Source organism: Pseudonaja textilis, chromosome 1, assembly GCF_049901715.1.
Source record: "Pseudonaja textilis isolate UNSWEBS1 chromosome 1, rPseTex1.2, whole genome shotgun sequence".
In the NCBI taxonomy this organism is placed as follows: Eukaryota; Metazoa; Chordata; class Lepidosauria; order Squamata; family Elapidae; genus Pseudonaja; species Pseudonaja textilis.
This window is the reverse complement of record NC_141990.1, coordinates 255162050-255182362: the sequence shown is the minus strand read 5'-3', so window position 1 is coordinate 255182362 and position 20313 is coordinate 255162050. Positions and strand designations below refer to the sequence as shown.

Sequence of the window (20313 nt, the reverse complement as noted above, 5' to 3'; positions counted from 1 at the left end):
GCAGGGTCCCAAAGACTCATTTCTGGCAGAGTTTGGGGGAAGGAAAGAAAGACTTTTTCTACTTTCTTTGCGTGCAGCCAAAAGCATAAGAAGAAAGAATGGAAAGAAGCAGCCCGGTGGCCAGGCAAGACACCTGGGGCGAGTGGGGCAAGTTCTCTCTTCTGCCCTTTCCCCCCTCCCCTCACTACCTTGTGTTGTTCACAATGCAAGCGACGAAAGCCGTGTGTTTCTGTGGGCCATGTGAGCAGCACAGCCTTCCCGCGTAGCCTGGATTAATTGCTTTGGGGGGTGCCTTGGGGGTGTCATTTCTCTGTGGACCACCAAAATTTTCTCATGGACCACCAGTGGTCCCTGGCCCACTGGTTGGGGATCACTGACTTAGAGGACAACAAATATAAACCTCAGATTATGAGTGCTAGTCTAAGTTTTTGATTTTTAAGCAAATTGGAGGTCCTGATCTCATTCAATAACAATGTCAATTCAGTTTTATCAACAGTTTTGGTAAGTGTTAACAAGAGTACAAAAATAAAATTATCTTATAAATGGAGTTATAATGTTACTTATGTCACCCTGCTGCAAATCTACATCAATTTTGACCACAAAAATAGTATCCATACACCATCATTTACATTTGCTTTTTAGAAGTAAACTATATAAGGTCTCTCAAGCTTAAAAAACCATGTATGAAGGATTGTATAAATAGAAATGTTTAGTTTTATTAATCACAGTTTATTATTCCCCAAGTCTAATAGTTAAAGCAGTTCAGATTGTACTCATATCACTCCTGCTACCCTTAAAACTGAACACCAGAGAATGTTCTACAATGTTCTACAAATACCCCAATGATGTCTTCAGGTTCACAGCTCTAGATGCATTTTCATCATTCCTCATATTTAGAAGAATTTTCTAGAATTTTCTAGAATTTGATTTATAGAATATACCCAAAAGATAAAATCTACTATTACGTACCCAGTAATTCCATTTTCTTTAGGAAAACACAAAACAAGTATCAGATGATTATGTCTATTTGGAACCCCCAATTTGTATCCAAATTACACAGGGAAGGAGAGAGGTTTTTTTCCTTTTTTTAGCAAATGGGTGAATGTTCAAAACTGGACTCTTCTCAATTTTAAGAGCAACTTCTCCTCTTTTCAGCTGTGTCACAGTCTGTATTATCATTGTCATCAAAAGGGGGTGTGTATAAGAACCTGAAAAACCAAACAGACCTGTCTGGAAAGTGTCCATATATCAGAGAACTGCAGGTGGCCCTTCTCACAGTTTACACCTCACTGAGCCGGAAAACCTCTTGGCTTTGAAGATTACTTTCGGATCTAACCTTTCCTTGAGAAGAAAACAAGTGCTCCCAGCTGCACGTAAGCTTCATTTACTTCTTCGTAAGGGCTCTGAAGGAAAGTCCCGTGCTGCCAATGCTGAATGAAGTATGTTGTAGAAGTAAATTGGCACAGTTTTGTATTAGTCCTTAACATTACCTTCTCTCATGGGAAAAATGCAGTCTGCGAATGTGAGTGTGACACTCAATCTAATGTTTAGAGACTTATTAGGTTCCATGGAATATAGTGAGATTTTTCTACCAAAAAACCTTGGGTGCCTTTAGACTATAAATATTCTCTTGACATTGGTTCCTAAAACTATTAGTTGCTGGGTTTGGTTTTTGTTCTTTATACTTCTCAAAAATCAGTAAGATAAAGAATGTCATCAATACCAAAACTGTAAAATAATCCTCTATTCCCACTATTGATTCTAGTAGTATTTTTTAAAAAAATTTGGTTATATGAAGAAAAGCTGCTGGGGCTATAGACATGCTGTATATTATTATTATTATTATTATTTCTTTTTTAAAAAACCCAATTTATGGAGATTTGAGGTGTATACTGCTCAGAATTGTTTATGACTGGAGTAATATATAACCCTACTTAAAATTTTAAAAACTGAAATTAGAAATAAATATAAAGCCATATGGACACTTTTGAGGAATAATGTAACAGTTATCAGATTAGTGTGCATAGAGGACATTGCTGTATAATATATATTATACTTCTGAGGCCTCTAGTGGCTGTTGTTATTAAGAAATCTTACTTAAAAATCTTTAAATCTTTCTTACAAAATTGTTGCCACCTACTAAATTGGAAGACATTTTATTAGCCAAGTTAATAGAATTAATCATTTGGTAATTGGGTATACACACACACACACACACACACACAAATTTGGTAATTGTGTGTGTGTGTACATATATACGTGTGTGTGTGTGTGTGTGTGTGTGTGTGTGTGTGTGTGTGTACCCTTTCTGATGAATGTAATGGACTATTTTGAAAATATATGGTTGATTTATTAAAATCAGTAAGAAATTGCAATACTGTGACTGAATTAAGTACAGTTAACATCTGTTAATTCCTTGTAGTCATTTTTCTAGCATATAATAAGCTATTAATTATTATACCTTTTAAAATTCTAATTTCTTTTATAACTTTTTCAAAATTAGTTTCTAAAATTCTGCTAAATAAACTCTCACAAAAGAAAAAAATGTCATCAGATAGACGTGGACATAGATATAGCTACAGAGAATATGACTTCATTTCATATAAATTAACTCTGTATGTATGTAAGTAATCGGTTTCACTTCTGATCTGATTCATTGTCTTCTTTCTGAGTGGTTTTCCAAGCAATGGATTTAAATAAATACTGAGTGTAAGGTGAAAAAAAAATTGCAAGAAACTTTATGCTTCTTTAGTTCATGGTTAGTAAACCTGTTTTGTCTCTTTTACTCTGAATACGCAGTAGTCATCGTTAACTTTTTTCCAACTACCTTTTAAAAAAGTATTGAGGATCAAGAAGGAAAATCCTTTGCTTAGGTTATATATATAATTCAGTTATATATATAATCCTGCCAACCTAGCAGTTTGAAAGCACCTAAAAAATGCAAGTAGAAAAATAGTGACCACTGTGGTGGGAAGGTAACAGCACTCCATGCACCTTCGCCATTTAGTCATGCCGGCCACATGACCATGGAGATGTCTTTGGACAGTGCTGGTTGGCTCTTCAGCTTAGAAACAGAGATGAGCACTGCCCCCTAGAGCCATAAACGACTAGCACGCATATACTGAGGAACCTTTACCTTTACCAATATACACACACATATACACAATCAATTACTTCTATTTTGTTCAAATGTCTTGTGACCTGTTATCTTTCTTAGCCATATTTGAGGTATTGTTTACAAAATATTAGGGCTTTGATAATGTACAGGAAAGGATGAGGCTATAAATGGAAGATATTTCATTATAATTACACAGTTTCAGTGAGTATTTTTTTAATGTTTCAGTCACAAACAATTTGTGATGCTGTTCCATGTTTGCATTTTAAAAAGGGAAATAATAACAGTTTGTACTAAGTTTATTCTTATTTACAAAAAAACTTACTGAAATCAATAAGTTTTTACATTAGTCAAACCTAGTATATGATTATCTGATATAGATGTAGAGAAAGGTTGGGATCCAACATTACAAATGTGGGTATCAGCAAGTTTTCTGCTCTTATTAAATTAATTTCTTTTTTTGTTTATCTAAAAATTATCTGTACATGAAAATTATATCACTATTAAGTGTTTTTAATTTTTCTTCTCCCCACTTTCCTTATTAGCATGTAACAAAAACATAATTATAGATTCAGGTTTAATTTCATTTTATCCACATAAATAATACACATATATGTATCATTTAATTTATTTGTTTAACTTATTAGAAGTTTTTGTCGTACGTTTTATGTGCTGATTTCTACTCATGCACTAGAATTTTCACTTTCTAGCAATGGTATTCATCTACGGAAGTTCTCCCTCATTTGAGTTTTTTTTTTTTTTAGAAGAAAATGGACAGATATCTTTCATGGATAGTTCAGTTAGTTTTCCTGCACTTTGCAGAGGTTGAAACTAGATGTACTATTCGTCCCTTCCAAATCTATAATTTTATGATTCTATTGTTCTCCTACTTCCTGTGGCCAGTTAATCCCACAATTTGGTTTTGGGATATTCTCCTGCTATTCAGTACATATTGGATAAAAGCCTGTGGTCAACCACAGGAAAGAAATGACTGATGGATGCCATTCCATCTTTGGGAGATGCTTTTAGATTCACCACTATGGACTATCCATATATTCAAACAAACCTTCAGTAGATCAGAATATCATTGACTTTATGATCATTCAGACCACTTTAGTTCTACAGATCACTTTATTAAACCGAGAAGCAGTTTGGTCTAGTGGTTAAGGTACCTGGCTAGAAAACAGGAAACTGTGAGTTCTTGTCCTGCATTAGTTATTACTCTCTCTTGGGGTTGTTATTGTGGGGAAAATAAGGGGAAGAAGGTAAGTTGAATATAGTCACTGCCTTGAGTTATTTGTAAAAATAATAAAGGTAGGACACAAACAAATAAATAAACAAACCACAGTGTTACTAACATTAACTAAATCGATGAGGATGATAGGATAATGATAAAATACACATTACCGCATACAATTTGGTAGTGAAAATTCTATTCTCATGGCTGCAAACCTTTAAAATGTAAATATTAGATGCTAGCAACAACAGAGAATTTGTGGAAAAGGAAAGAAAAAGTTGTCACCTTTGTCCTATTCAGCCAGGAGTTATTAGCTAGGTTTTGTGGATTCATTTTGGTTCACCGTTTTCTGCACAAGGTGTTCCTTTCAAAGCCATCTTAATTTCTGGAATACACAGGTGTGTTAATTACAACAAAGTGCCAACTCTACAGAGAATAGCATAATAGCTTATGCCATTTGTGAACATTTTTTGCCAAGCAGGACTTGATAAAGTCTCCTTGAAAAGACACTCAGATTCTTTCGGATTGTTAGAAGGTAACAATTATGATTATTAAACTGAGGTTTTTAATTAAATATTAATCTGAGAGACAAAAATCTCTACAAAGGGAATTTAGCATTTCATCTTACATAAGAAACCATTTGGAGAAGTATCAAAGCAGAGAAAGTAGCCATTGAGAAAGAATGCCTCTAAGAGAAAACAGTTCCCTTTTTTGTTGCCATCAATCAAATTTTTGATTGTTTCTATAGTGCCATCAACTGTCCACTGCAGATTGACCAAAGCAACAAAAAGAATTGACAAAAGTCTAGTCCAATCTTACTAAGAATGGATAAATGCATGACTTCTTTGCTCAACGCTACTTACAGTATAATTGTTAAATGTAAAAACTATATTTGGGGGTTTCTGTTTCTGTCACTATTGTTCCTAAGATATGTGTACTATGATATTAAAACATATAATTGAAGGTGAACAAGTGATATGAATAATCATATATAATATTTTAGGATGATGCTGGACTCTGTTAGCCACAATAACTTCCTGCCAAACACAGCGATGTGTGAATCTTTGACATCATGGTCAGATGTATTTGGAATAGTGGATGAACAATACTCACTATTTGATCATCAAACAGGTGGGTAGACTAGATATGTCCTAAAAAATAAAAATTAATGAAAACTGTAATAAAATAAAGGTCTTCATTTTGTGATATTCTTAGAAAGATTTCCAGATTCATTACAGAATTAGTTGCTTGCTTCCTAACCATTTTTTGTTTACCACTTAATATCTGTCACTTTTACAATTCCGATGCCATTTGTGAATATAAGACAGCCTCAGAGTGTACTAAAATATTTTAGACCAATTCAGGAATAAGAACACTTTTGGATATGCTTTTCAATTTCTATGACTTGAATCTTTTTCTAAGGATGGGGAAGATATTTATTTAGATGCCTAACTTCCTGCTATTTAGAAAAAAAAGATATCTGTGTTAACCTGATTATCTATAAGTCATTAAAATATCTATGGACTCTACTAAAAACCAAGGGTTATAGCATATGATTTTGCATCATAGTAATAAGGAAATGCAAAACGGTATTTCTAAAATTTAAATCTGGTGAATATTGTTCACTGGGGAATGAAAACACAGTTTATGAGTTACAGCTTAAAAAACAAAGGTCCAGACCAATTTCTAAAACTTAGTTTTGGTGGCAGCATCCAATATTCCTCAAAATTAATAAATGGTAGAAATATGATCATCTAGCTGATAATACTTGGGTAGCAGGTTATGTTGAAAATCGTAGTTTGGGCATACACATGTTCCATTAGACTCAAATATTAAACCACTATGCAGATGATAAAAATAATGCAACAGTATTCATTCTCATTATTTCTTTGCAATTCAAGAGTGACCATCCTTTACAGCCCTTTCACTGCTTATAGAACTTCCACTGAATTTCAATAGCAAACTATAAATACATTATTTTGACAGAAAACAAGTCTGTAGAGCATTTTTTGCACACCTAACAATATACTATCCCTTAAATAAATAAAATTAATAAAAATACCAGCTGTGTTCAACTTTGAAGTCTCAACCCAAAAAGTTAGTACATCTATGTTGTACAATTTCATTCCATATGGAGAAGCCATTTTCACAACACACTGAGGGTATACTCAAGAGAAGTGTAAAGGAATGGAAGGGGAAAAAATTCATTGTGCAAATCAAGTCTGTTTATATACTGTTCATTTTAACTCTTTACTATATTTTTTAAATAGATTCTTGTGAGGAAAGGGCCAGCTTAAAAATCCAACAACAACAAAAAGAAAAGCAAAATGAAAAAGCACCTATGTGTTTTCTCTCTCATGACTGCTAAAATTAGTTTAGAAACTAAAGAACATGCTCTTTCTCTCTCTCTCTCTCTCTCTCTCTCTCTCTCACACACACACACACACACACACACACACACACACTTTCTCTTCTCTATCGGTAGATATTACTGGGTTAATAAATGTTGTTACATAAGAGCATTAAGACTGCACTGTAGATTCAAATACAGATTATTTTGTTTGTTATTTTGTCTCCAGCTCTGATACTGGATAAATAGCTCATGACTTAAGAAGCAGGAATGTGCTTAGTCTTTCAACAGAAGTTTTTATCAAAACATGGAAGTCAGGAGAAAGAAGGAAAAAATATGACCAATATTGTCATCTGGACAGAGCTTTGAAAGAAGCTCATGTGTAGAATGTGATGGATACCAGTCTCTTATCTTAAATGTACACCAGAAAATTAAGGCAATTATTTGATTGCTCCCAACATTTCATGCAAATAGTTTTATCAGAGATATAGTGTCCATTTGCTAAATTTTCATGTTTACCTTTTTTTGTTTTTGTGAGTGTCTTATGAGCTGTACAACTCAGTAAATAATTTTTAAAGCCTGAAGTATCCATTACTACAAAAGATTGAAAGATGTACTATCAGAATAGTCTGAAAATATGTAAGAGTGCCGGTGTTACCTCATTTCTATCTTGTTGCATTTCCTCCATTCTGTATTTCATAACTGTTTGTACAATCTTTGTCTTCCATTTCACACCAACCCAAAGAGAGATATTCCCATTTTAGGAACAGTCATCCCTCTGTCTCATAAATTGGCATATTGCCACTAATATTATACAATAATGTAATAGATGGCATTGTTAGCTTGAACTGACATTAAATAACATTTGGTTGCGTGGCTTCCATTCCTAACTACATTGATGGCAAAATGATTAAAAGTCCAATGTGAATTCACCATGCAAACTCTATCCTTTCATTCTCATATTGCAATGTTAATGCAATTATTGAGTATGCTTTGCATCATGACATTGTATTGTTACGCATGGGGTTTTTTTCCAGTTGCCTACATTCTTGCAGACATTTATGGCTTCAGAAGTTGACCTGAAGTTCTTCATTAAAGTAAACAATTAAGTTGTTCAAACTTTAACTACTGGATTTTTTTTCGTCAATATATTGTGACAGCTTGTGATTCATCCTGGACTTCTATGCATCCAGAATACTGGTCAAGACACAACGTCTGTGAATGGCTACAGTTTTGCTGTGATCAATACAAACTGGATGCTAATTGCATTTCCTTTTCCCACTTCAACATAAATGGTCACCAGCTCTGTTGTATGAACCAAGAAGATTTTTTAAATGCAGCTGGTATTTGTGGTGAATACCTCTACTTCATTCTCCAAAACATCAAGACTCGTGGTCAGTGTGCCAAACATTTACTCAAAATATTACTGTTTATTTTTGGGTGTTAACGTTCAGCCTTATGCAAAATATTGAATTGGCAGCCAGCAAGACTACCATATGATACTAAATCACAATCTAGCAGACATATCCAAAGAAAGACCAAGATTAAAAATAAGATTGAAACAAATTAGAAACTCATTAAATCAAATTAATCTTGGCACAATTAGACCAAGAGATAAGATCAGGTGAAAGAGAAATGAAAACCAAAAAAGCAAGATGAGATTAAAATGAGGAAGAAATGTAGAAAAGAGTAAATTCTGACTCAAGGGTGTAACCAGGAATGCTAATGGGAGAAGGGGAATGTTTAAAAAGTTAAACTTTATTATTTTGACCCCATCTAGGGGCAGCCCTTGGACTAATCAAGATTGAGAGGGTGGTAGTTCATATGGCTTTGAGTCATGTTTCTCCTCAGAACCATAGATCTCATCTCCAGCTAGAGCTGTGATTTTAATAAATACAAGCTGGAGCATCAGTACGTGTGTCTCAGTGTTGGCATTTTGCACCCTTTTTAAGAAGAAATTGAAATGCCAAATTGTAGCACAGAACAATCTGTTCACATCAGAATTTTTTGTTTTTTAAATATTGCAGTGGTGCAGAAATAAGGCATTTGTATTACATGCAATAACACTGTAATCCATGTTTACTTGTTTTTATAGGCATCTCCTTCTTTCAGGACAATGAAGATACAAAGTCATCTGAAAAAGACTGTAAGGAAAACTTCAAAAGTTTGTAATAAAATTATTATAATAAATGACATATTTTAACTGAGGTTAGAGATTTTCTAAGCAGTAGCCTTAATAGTAGTTTACTCTCATTTGTTTTGGCTGCACAAGAACAGTCAGAGCAAGATACTCCCAATGATGTCACAGTGCAATGCTATGACTGTATAAGTTACAGGTTTATGTGGAAATGTCATGACACGCATATCACAATTTGCCCCAAAGACACCCCTGGTCACAATTAGTGCCATGTTTCCTTGTTTCCTTTCAGAGGAAACAATTATTGGATCATGAGCCATCTTCTGCATTTTTAGAGCAAAATTCCTATTCAAAATCATTATAGAATGTAGAGCCTCAGTAGCTCTTTACAATAACAACAACAACAACAACAACAACAACAATAATAATAATAATAATAATAAAAAACCATGTCTAAATAAGATCTAGCCTCCTATCAACCATCTAGCCTTGGAGCTTTTGTACTGAGCATGGAAGTTTTGTTTTAGACCAGTTGGTAGCAGAACAACATCAAGTATGATTAAGTACTATATTCCTCCTTAACCATTTTCAGTTTGGCTTGTAACTGATTTTGGAATGGAAGCACAGTTGATAGTTTTAGGAGATTTCTACAAGGAAAGGAAACTGAAGGAAACTAAAATAGGAAGTGTTTCCTCGATCATCTGATTGAATTCATTACCTCCCAATACTTCTGATGGTGCCATATCCCCTACCCATTGAAAAATTAGAAAGAATGTTGACATGTATTCTCAGATAAATATATTTTCCCTTGATAGAGTGCAAAGTTTTTTTCCAAATGGTGTCAGGTAGACTTAGAATTCTCTCCAAAGCTTTTTAATATCTACATTAAATATCTATAACTGGAGCTTTAGAGAAGAGTACTGTCACAATGCCAAAGAATTTAGATCTATATCTCATAAATTAAAGATCTATGCCTGACAGCTTAGAATTTAAGCAATGTTTGGAAGCTGTGATCAAATAGTCTAAGATAAACAAACAGTTGAAAGCAGGAAAAAAAAACCTAGATGTGATTTTAATTGGAAATTCCATAACATAATCAATTGTTTTAGCAAGTTTCTGCCATCAATGCACCTTATGACTTTTCTAATGATTAATAATAAAATGCAAGAAAAAGCCATCCACACAAGTTTACAGTGTTGTTCTTATTGTTAGATTCTGCCTTGCTATTAAATGAGTAGTGTGGTAAAAATAACATTTTTCTGATATTTTTCTGTCCTATATTCAAAGATTTATCCTCCTTGAACTTTGTGATTCTAAGTGTATCATGACACGCATTTTCCATATTAGACTACTGTAATAAATGTTTTATAGCTGAAACTTTTACATGGTTTACATAGAAGCCTATTGACTAAATATAGGTACTATTTTGAATTCTTTGCACTTAAAAACTGTAAATTAAATGTTAACAACAATAGATTATCATTGTTCAAGTGGGAATTTAACCTTTAAGTCCCCACTATGGTGCTAATGAAAATTGTTCCTCCAGACATGGAATTTGCACTGGAAGAAAAAATTTCACTGTAAATTTTAAGTGTTGCTTCTTCTTATTTCCATTGGATGTCATCTAAATAATTGTCACCTTTCTCTTTCTAATTTCTGCTGTTTCGTTTTTTAAAATGTGCACTAGTTTAGTTTTATCTTTCTTCTACATTCGGCCTCTATCAAGGCCAGTGGTGGGAATCAACTTTTTTTTACTACCGGTCTGAAGGCATGGGCTTGGTAGGCGTGATTTTATACTGTAAAATCTCCAGTCAGAGGTAGTATTTGCCGGTTCTCTGAACTACTCAAAATTTCTGCTACCGGTTCTCCAGAACTGGTTAGAACCTGCTGAATACCACCTCTGATCAAGTATCTGCCATCAATTGTCCAAGACATTTGATACTAAAAGCAAAAGATTTATAACCCTATTTTGGAAGCTTATAGAAGTATTTCCTAGTGAAATTGAAGCAGATATTCTTCAATATCTGGACTGATAGGAAATATATTCCTTGGAGAGATTCTCCACAGAATGACTGTTTTGGGGAAGTGATTGATAGCATTTTAAAGGTTTTTTTTTTAATTCTACTGTTATTGCTTTTTGAAAGTTTGTTTCTTTGCTCTCTTTGTCATTTGTTTTTAGCAGGAAATGATATTTAATAACTAAAGGGGACAATGCTTGCATGTGATTTGCATAGATTTGGTAACATGCAAGTCTGACTCAACTCCAAACTCAGTGTAATTATAAGTCCATTTTGATAGTTTCAGGTTGTGTAAGTCTTCCAGAGGTCAGATGTGTATCTTTACTAAACAGTTGGCTATGTGCAGGCTGCAAGACCAAGAAATGCAAGGAAATCAATGCTCTGTCAGTGTTTAACTTAGCTTGGGTACTTAGCAGCAATAAGATCACTGATTAACCAGCCAATTTTGCCCTCGTCCATTGAGCTCCTTTGCTTCATATTTATTATGCTCCTTGGTTATAGTTTTTCCCTCAGATGATTATGCTCCATGACTATCATTCTAAAACAATGTTATAACATGAAGTACTATTTACTTAGAGATGATATCAGGGCACACTGAGTTTTCTGGTAATCATCTTTCAGATCATTCACACTTGGCCAATGATGATCTTTTGAGGACTTTCAGTGGTTATTGATGCCATTTCAGCTAATTATCCAATTTGGAGTTAATCATTCTCTTTTATGATGAAGTTGGGTTTTTAATTCAAAGAAAAGCCTCAGACCCATACTGGTTTAGTGTTCTATAGAGTTTCATTCAGAGAACATGAAGACTTCTTTAAATATCACTGAAATTCATTCAGAATTGTTTACATTTATTTATTTTTTAAAAAAAATATCTTCCAGATAATGATAAGGCATGTTTGAGAACAGGTGGCATCAAGAGTCAAGAGTTTCAAGGTCACAGTAGAACAAGTAGGTATATTTCTGATATCTAAAATCTTATGTAGATTCAGAGAATAATTCAGAGAATTATTAATACACACACACACACACACACACACACATATAAGCTCCTTCCTGGAGCTTTGTGGATTATGCTGCTTGTCAAATGTGCTATTTTTAAAATTAATTTTGCAATTTAGCCTCAAACTTGTCTATGGTTGGTAGATTTCTCACCTCATTATAACCTCAAGTGATGACTCCGCATTTCTGATCAGACTTTTAAGCAAGTCTGGAAAGTAAAAAGAGGTCAGACAGTATCTGCTCCTTAGATTACCACATCATCCTTAACTTCCTGCTACCCCAACCTGTGAGATCTCAGCAAAGGTGATTCAAATACACCCACAGTTCATGTTCTTTCTTAATTGTTTGTTTTCTGGTACCATGTAGGATGACATGCAGAATTCCTACACAAGAGATGCCCAAACTATCTGAATCCTAGGTGCTATGGGAATATAATTAGTCAAACGGTTATAGGTAACCAACATCTGAGGAAGATAGGTAGTTTAGAAATATAAATAAATAAATAAATAAATTGAGTAAATTGGATAAATAAATAAATAAATAAATAGAGCTATTGAGAACCAAGAAGTGAAACCCAATGGGGAAGGAAGGAAGGAAGGAAGGAAGGAAGGAAGGAAGGAAGGAAGGAAGGAAGGAAAGTTAGGATGGAAAAATAAATATTACCTTTTCACAACAAAAAGATAATCATGCTCAATTTTGGAAGGGGGTAGAATTAAATTTTTTGAAACGAGAATTATTTGATGGGGCTCTTATCATCTTCAGAAACAGCATTATATCAGTCTACCACCAAATATGTTTTCCAGAACAAGAGACTATTTTCAAAGAGAAAGCAGCTTATTATTAGGCAAGAAAAATCAAAAGTACACATATAGACTGGATGAAACTAGGCTTAATAGCAGTAACTGTGAGAGGGATCTTGGAGTCTTAGTGGACAACCAGCTAAATGAGCCAGCAGTGTGCAGCAGCAGCCAAAAAAGCTAATGCAATCCTAAATTGCATTAACAGCGGAATACAATCAAGATCAAGTAAGGTACTAATACCACTCTATAAAGCCTTAGTATGACTACACCTAGAGTACACTACATCCAGTTTTGTTCACCACATTATAAAAAAAATGTTGAGACTCTAGAAAAAGTACAGAGAAGAGCAACCAGGATGATTAGGGGACTGTATACTAAAACATATGAATAACAGTTACAGGAACTGGGCATGGCTAGTCTAGTGAAGAGAAGAACCAGAGGAGACATGATAGCAGTCTTCAAATATTTGAGGGGCTGCCACAGAGAGGAAGAGGTCAATCTATTTTCTAAAGCGCCTGTAGGCCAGACAAGGAATAATGGATGGAAACTGAACAAGGAGAGATTTAACCTGGAAATAAGGAGAAACTTTCTGACAGTGAGAACCATCAACCAATGGAACAGCTTGCCCTTGGAAGTTGTGGGAGAGCCAATCACTTGAGACCTTCAAGAAGAGTTTGGACTGCCATTTGTCAGAAATGGTATAGGGTCTCCCACTTGGGCAGGGGTTGGACTAGATTACCTATAAAGTCCCTTCCAATTCTGATTATCTGTTATCTAAAGCCATTCTTTCTTTTTAGACACATAGACATTAGGCCTTCCATTTTTGCCAATCAGGAGATGAAACATTCATTCTCCCGATTGTCTTCATTTGGGATGGCAGGAAGATAACTTTAAAAAATGCATCCAGTGGGATTTGACAGGATTTAAAAATTGCTGGTGATTGACTACCCTGGTCCTAGTTGTTGTTGTTGTTGTTGTTGTTGTTGTTATTATTATTATTATTATTATTTATACATTTTTCTTTAACTTACATAAGTATTCAATAAAACGTGTATTGTCTGGGTACCCTGGTCCTAGTTATGACTGCTGTGCTTATACACTGATGAAAACTGCAGTGCACGTGTGGTGGCTTTTTCTTTCAAAGTTTGGATGCATGGTACTTTCCTATATTGTAAAGCAAAGGTATTTGATATCAGTGTCATCCAATTGGTTTTGTTTCCTGACTATTTCATAATCATTGGTGGCAGCCTATCCTGGACAGCTTTACTGGCATGACTTTCGCCTTAGGTACATCATTGCTCTAGAATCCAGATAGCATTTTCTTAACATCTGATAAGTCATCACAGAAAAACTTTTCTTACTTCTACTGGCTTTCCTTCTTGAAGGTCTGCAGAGTTCTCACTTGTGGGAATTTGTACGAGATCTTCTCTTGTCCCCTGAAGAGAATTCGGGTATCCTGGAATGGGAAGACAGAGACCAAGGCATCTTTCGTGTAATCAAATCAGATGCTCTGGCAAAGATGTGGGGACAAAGGAAAAAAAATGACAGAATGACTTATGAAAAGCTAAGCAGAGCACTCCGGTAAGTTAAGAAGACATATCTAGTGCAGGTAGGAGCTGAGTATTTCGAATATGTTATAATAGTTTTATGCAATCTTCTTTGGTTTCTAGCAGTGGTGGGATGCAAAAAAAATTTAGTATTACTTCCCCATTGATTTTTCTTGTCAGAAGATTGCAAAAGGTAATCTCATGACCCTGGGACATAGCAATAGTCATAAATATGAATCAGTTGCCAAGCCTCTGAATTTTGATCATGGGGATGGTGCAAAGGTCATAGCTGTGAAAAACTATCATAAGTTACATTTTTCAGTGCCATTGTAACTTCGATGGTCACTAAATGAACTGTTGTAAGTCAAGACTATCTGTAGTTGATTTATAAAGTGAATTGTTTTGTTAAAATACTCTTCCAAAATAATGTGTGCAATCAGTTTGACTTAAATAGTGTGCCTTCTATGTTGCTTCATCTTCTTCTGTACTTTAGCTCCCTCTCGTGGTCAGGGAACAAATAGTTTTTTAAAGCTTTTTACAGATCAAATGTTATCTCCTGGCCAATCAGAATCCTTGATAGGTAGGTAACATCATCAATGCTAAATGGCTAAATGCTAGTGATGATGTTACCTAGTTTGGGTGATGAAATGTCTGCAGAAAACAACAACCAAGCTCAGAGAGCACCAAGGACCCTTCATTTCAACCCAGAGCTGCAAATATTTTCCTTAATCATAGTTCAAATCCACAACAAACAACCCAAAAGTGCAAATTATAACCCACAACATGAGATAAAGGTGGCAAATTCATAAAAATGGCCAAATAAAACTGCAACTTTTTTAATCCTTATGTTTCTCCATCAAAATAAGAAATAAAAAGTACTCCACAATTCCTTATTTTAGTTCACCTCTGGCCACCTTCTTCCTCATTGTTTAGCAATAAAGATGTGCCAAAAATGGCACAGATCTTCAAAAAGGAGTAACAGGCTGTGAGAAGAAAGAAAAGAGTGTAGTTTAGTTTAGTAAAGATAATAATCAAATAAATTTAAGAAGTTAAGGGCACAACTTATTGGCCATTTAAAAAATAAATTTCAAAATGGCTGCTTTTTTAACAAGGAATAATGCCAATCCCTCCTGTGTGGGGTGATTCTGAGACTCCTACTAACCCAGAAGTGTCATATATACAGTACTTAGGGGATTGAGTTCCCTTGTTTGTAAATTGAAAACACTTTTCCGCATTGTCAGTCAGCCATGTTCCCGAGTGTTTATTGAGGGACAGACCTTCAACGCTAGCTACCCAACTCTGAAAAGCTCTGCTCAACATGTAAGGGTGGGCATCAATTTTCATGGGTTTTTTTGGTTTAATTTTGTTTTGGTTTTGCTGTAAAACAGATGCAACAATTTATTACTCCTACATTTCATTTTCAGTTACTGTCAGTTGATTTGGGAAAACTTAGTCTTGAGAGACAACATGCACATTTTAAAAGTAAAAATTATTGTCCAATTTGATATAGGTTAACTGATTCCAAAAATGATCAAACATGAGCAGGATTAGGGGTGGGGTAATGCTGCAGCCTGATATCTCCCTGAAGGAGAAAACGAGTAAAAAAAATTACACATTCATCACTAGAGTGCTAGCTAGTCTAACCCATATATATAAAGCTTAATATCCATGTGTTTCCATTTTGCTTGACGATAACCTGAGAACTTTACTCTGAAAAGAAAAGAAAAGTGTTAGGAAAATAAAATATGGCCAAAGGGTTCTGGATTCCAGAATATCTGGGAAAATTTTAAGTTCTGAGACAATTAACTGTGACTTTTGCCTATGCGTGTAAAAGTCCCTTCTTTGTCAAAATCAAATGTAGCTAGTTGTCATTCAAATACTTCTGATAGCCAGTTGTCATTCAAATGGTCATTGTAGCTAGTTGTCATTCAAATTCTAATTTCTATTTCACTGTTATTATTTGCAGGTATTATTATAAAACTGGAATTTTGGAACGAGTTGACAGGAGATTAGTATATAAGTTTGGAAAAAATGCACATGGATGGCAAGAAAGCAACTCATGAGATACCTATATCTTTGGACTCATTATCCAATAAACAATGTGAACGTCAACTCCAACAGATGGAAGTACTCTGCCGGCTTTTCTAGATTGAGGTGGCCACATATTCTGAATAACTGGATAAAATAACCATTAATAGACAATCTGGATCAGGAAATGTACTGCCTTTGCACTTTTTATGTACCATATAACCTGCATGGCATAAGCACCCATAATATGGTTTCAATCTTTCCAGTAATCTGGTGCAATTTTGCTCTGAAAGCCAGTAAGAGTTTGTCATCAGTACTTAAACCTAAATTCCAGCATTATAATACTTCCATTTTGAGTTTGATGGAATTTTGAATCGCATTTTCTTGATATCATCTTTATGGGTGGGCAACCGATTGCCATGTGGTCTGTATGAGTCTCTGTAATATTTTTTTACAGGCTCAAAGACCTGTAGAAGTAGTGCCTTTAATACTCAGCAGCAGAGTCCAAGAAAGCAGTGCAGTTTCCTATTGCTTGAATGGAAAATAACGTGTGTGTTTTAAAAAGATGTGTTTAAATAATATTAAAAAGTACTCAAATGTAAAAAAACAAACGAAGATTTGCTTCCCAGCTGGTAAAAGATAGCCCATGTCTACCATCACACTTGAATAATCATTTTTCTCTATCGTATCAATCTGAAGGTGGATATGTGATCTTCCAGATATAGTTGAATTGGAACTCCCAACAGCCTCAGAAAATATAACCAATGAAAATGGCACATCGATCTAATTCATGCTTCTCTGCCTTTGCATTCAAAAGCAATTTCATCTTGCCTGCAGCAACATTCTTTGGTACGGTTATGCAGATAGTCACAACAATATTTGTCACAGCATGAATAAAAAAAATTATTTGTGGTACTGTATATGAAGGTTACACTTGAGTCCATACACAGACTTGGGAAAGACTGGTTCTGATTCCAGCTGGATAAGGATTTGCTGCTACTATTCATCTTTTACACATGCGAAAGGAACCAAAACCAATATTTCTGCTTCAGAATTTGTGAAGTTTTTTGTTTCTTCAGGAAGAAAAGCACTGTGTTTTGTGTTCACTTCTGTAATCTGTAAAACATGAAAAGACTTTATAATTTACACTCCCTCACTCAAATCAAGGTTCTACATCAAGAATGTAGTCGAATAAATGTTTTAAGTTGGCTCCTTAGGACTGCTGATTCTTTGCCTGGCAATAAGGTTAGTTCATTAACTGACTTATTAGATTTCTACAAAATTGTAACAGTGTAATTTTAACAATCTTTATTATTAATATTTTTAATTAATGGTAATTCCTTCACACTATGTATTCTTTAGCACACACTCTTTTATTTGTTCATGTAATGTTGGCTGTCTGTAGATGGATGGATGGGTGGGTGGGTGGATAGATGGATGGATGGAGAGAGACAGACAGGCAGACAGGCAGACTGACAGACACTGATGCTTGGTGGAGTGAAATATATCAAGCCTACCACAGATAAAACATAAATACTTGAAATAAATGAACCTACATATGAGTTAACGGATTGTATATACATATACTATAATTTAAATAATTTACATTTTGCATACCTTTCTGAAAACAAAATCCTGTACTTTATTAGAGAAGTCATAAAATATTATTTTGTGGAAATCACTAAACTTTATCCTGTAGTCTTCCAAACAAGAAGGCGACTCTATGAGCTCTTAGCAAATCCTAATGAACTTAGCAGAACATACTTCTAAGTAGATTTACTTAACTAAGAAGTTTGATATTGACATTAGAAGTAATGCATAATTATTTTTGAAGCAATATATTTGTATTAATAATTAATATATTCTACCTCAGATGATGCTTGATAGTAATAATTGGAGATGTTATGGTCATCATTAAATTGAGAGGCCTCTGCAAACCTCATAGATCTCACTTGCCCTCTTTTATAACTCAGTCTTATTATTTTATATCATAGCAATTGTGAATCCTAACAAATATGGAAAGCTTTAGAATATGCAACTTTTTTCAAACATTAAAAATAAAAGCAATGCTGTTGTTTTCAATTCAGTTTTGGGAAATCAAATCTAATGCCTATTAGAATTACAATTCTCTTACTATTGCCCATTCTGAATAAAACCTCTAGGAAGTATAGATCAAAACATCTGACAGATCCCACATGATATGTCACAAGTCAGTAAGACCAAAAGTAAAGCAAGTTGACTGTTCTAAGTAACACAAGGATTTTATTCACATTTTTTTCTCAATTTATGTATTTCATTTTGGCTTCTGCTGCATTTCTTTTTCCTATTAAAGTCTCTCTTTCTTCCCTGGTCAATAAAGAGTAGGATAGACTTGGCAATCAGACTGATATTGCTCCAGCATTACCCACAGTAGGATGCATGCATCAAAAGGTCAAGATTTTATTTTAACTTTGGAAATAAAATAGAAAAATTACATTTAAAAATAAGATCAAGATGGCAATCTCCAATTGAACCTCTATCCCACCTTTTAAAATAAGTGTTACTGTGTAAAAAGGACAGGACTTCGTGTGATAAAGTTTTTAATTCTAACCTTTTTGAGCTCCTTCCTGATGTCTTTGCACTGGTGAATATTTATTTGTTTGCTTAAAAAAAATTGATAGGCCAAAAGTGTGCAGTGTAATTCTTAGACTTTTACAACATAAGTAAATAGTTATCCATACTTTCAAGGCATTTATATCAATGAACATTGTAATGAAGAAGGCTTATTATCTACAAAATAAGGTTCTAAGGCAAGAAGGCTTATTATCTACAAAATAAGGTTCTAAGGGTCATAGTTTAAAAGTGTTCTTTGTGAAAAAGATATTTTAAAAGTATTCTTCACTATTCATTTTTCAAGATCAAGAACAAAGCGTTATCAAGTGTTGGTTTTCATTATAAGGAAGGTTTCTTTTTGAACTTGAGCAAGTACCTGTTTCAAGAAAGAAAAGGCTGGGAGACTGAGCTTATGTCACAGTTAAAAATCTGGAGAGGAGGAAGCACAAAAAAGTAAACCAACTGGGAGACATGTTTAGTATAAGAGCTTTGTACTGCTTTTCTGAGATTCTGTAAACTACCAAATTATAGGTAAACAGTTGGATTCTACCCTCTTGCACACAAAAAATGCACATTATCTTAATTTACTTGATCTCCACACATATCTTTTTGCCATTTGTTCCTGGAACTACTTTATTGTTGTATTTATTTTGACAACCAAATGCAGAATATGCCAGCTTAATGACATTCATAGGATGTAGTTACTAGAATACCAATCCAAAACTATATGGTGGTTAATATCTAAATTGAGTTTTAGCAGTCAGCCAATAGGCCTAATTTTTTTAAAAAAACTGTTCTTTTTTACAAAATAATATAACATGACTTTACTGTGTTGCGTCTAAAGTAGCAGTGGAAAACACCCAATGCATGATCTAGAATAAATGTGATGTTTTATTAAATATGTTTGTGAGCAAATGTAAATTCTTATTTTGTAATCGTGCATTTTTGGTTCACTGCAATTTATAAAGAGTGTATATAAAATATTTAATTCTAAACAGCATCTTTTGTTTTGAATTTGTTTTGATAACTTATATTAGCAGCAGCTACAAATTTGAAAGCTTTACAAATAATGGTATGCTGAGAATTCACATATTTTCTGCTTATAGCAGACCCAGTTAGAAATCTTCACTATTTCTTGCTTGTTTTCTGTAAGAATTATTAGTTTCACAAGCTTTATGAGTTGACAAACAACTCAACAGTATCACATATAAAGATGTGATAGGTCTGCATTTAATATTTCATTTCATTTTAATATTCATTTGAGCTAATGATTATTCAATTGCTACATAATTGTGATGCTTATTATGAAAGTCCTAGGGTATGTATTTAGCAAAACTGTTTTGTTTTTTTTACTTCTTGAAAATGAACAACTGTTGAAGGGTGTCAACTATAAATATATTTCTTTCTCTCTTGCATGCACGCACGTACACGCTGCAGGTATATCAGCATTGGAGGTTCCCATGGTCCATGTTTTCATTTTATGGAAC

At 34.2% G+C, this 20313-nt stretch overlaps 1 protein-coding gene across 7 annotated transcripts; it reads left to right on the top strand.

Annotated features, from left to right (window-relative positions):
* The first annotated feature begins 1196 nt into the window (after window positions 1–1196).
* On the top strand, window positions 1197–16845 carry ELF5 (E74 like ETS transcription factor 5). 7 transcript variants are annotated; one of them, XM_026707075.2, is made up of 7 exons: window positions 1197–1373; window positions 5356–5483; window positions 7863–8096; window positions 8798–8848; window positions 11740–11808; window positions 14045–14240; window positions 16173–16845. In XM_026707075.2, the coding sequence occupies exons 2-7, from the start codon at window positions 5357–5359 to the stop codon at window positions 16267–16269; spliced, it is 774 nt and encodes a 257-aa protein (XP_026562860.1). In that variant the 5' UTR covers window positions 1197–1373; window position 5356; the 3' UTR covers window positions 16270–16845. The 7 variants fall into 7 exon arrangements, with proteins under 7 accessions (XP_026562860.1, XP_087777464.1, XP_087777460.1 ...); XM_087921338.1 differs by having other exon boundaries at window positions 1251–1373; window positions 14045–14268; XM_087921334.1 differs by having other exon boundaries at window positions 1275–1439.
* Window positions 16846–20313: the final 3468 nt, after the last annotated feature.

Coding starts and splice junctions, on each gene's coding strand:
- ELF5 (XM_087921334.1), top strand. Junction 8,097..8,797: donor CCAAAACATCAAGACTCGTG/GTCAGTGTGCCA, acceptor TTGTTTTTATAG/GCATCTCCTTCTTTCAGGAC. Junction 8,849..11,739: donor AAAGTCATCTGAAAAAGACT/GTAAGGAAAACT, acceptor AATATCTTCCAG/ATAATGATAAGGCATGTTTG.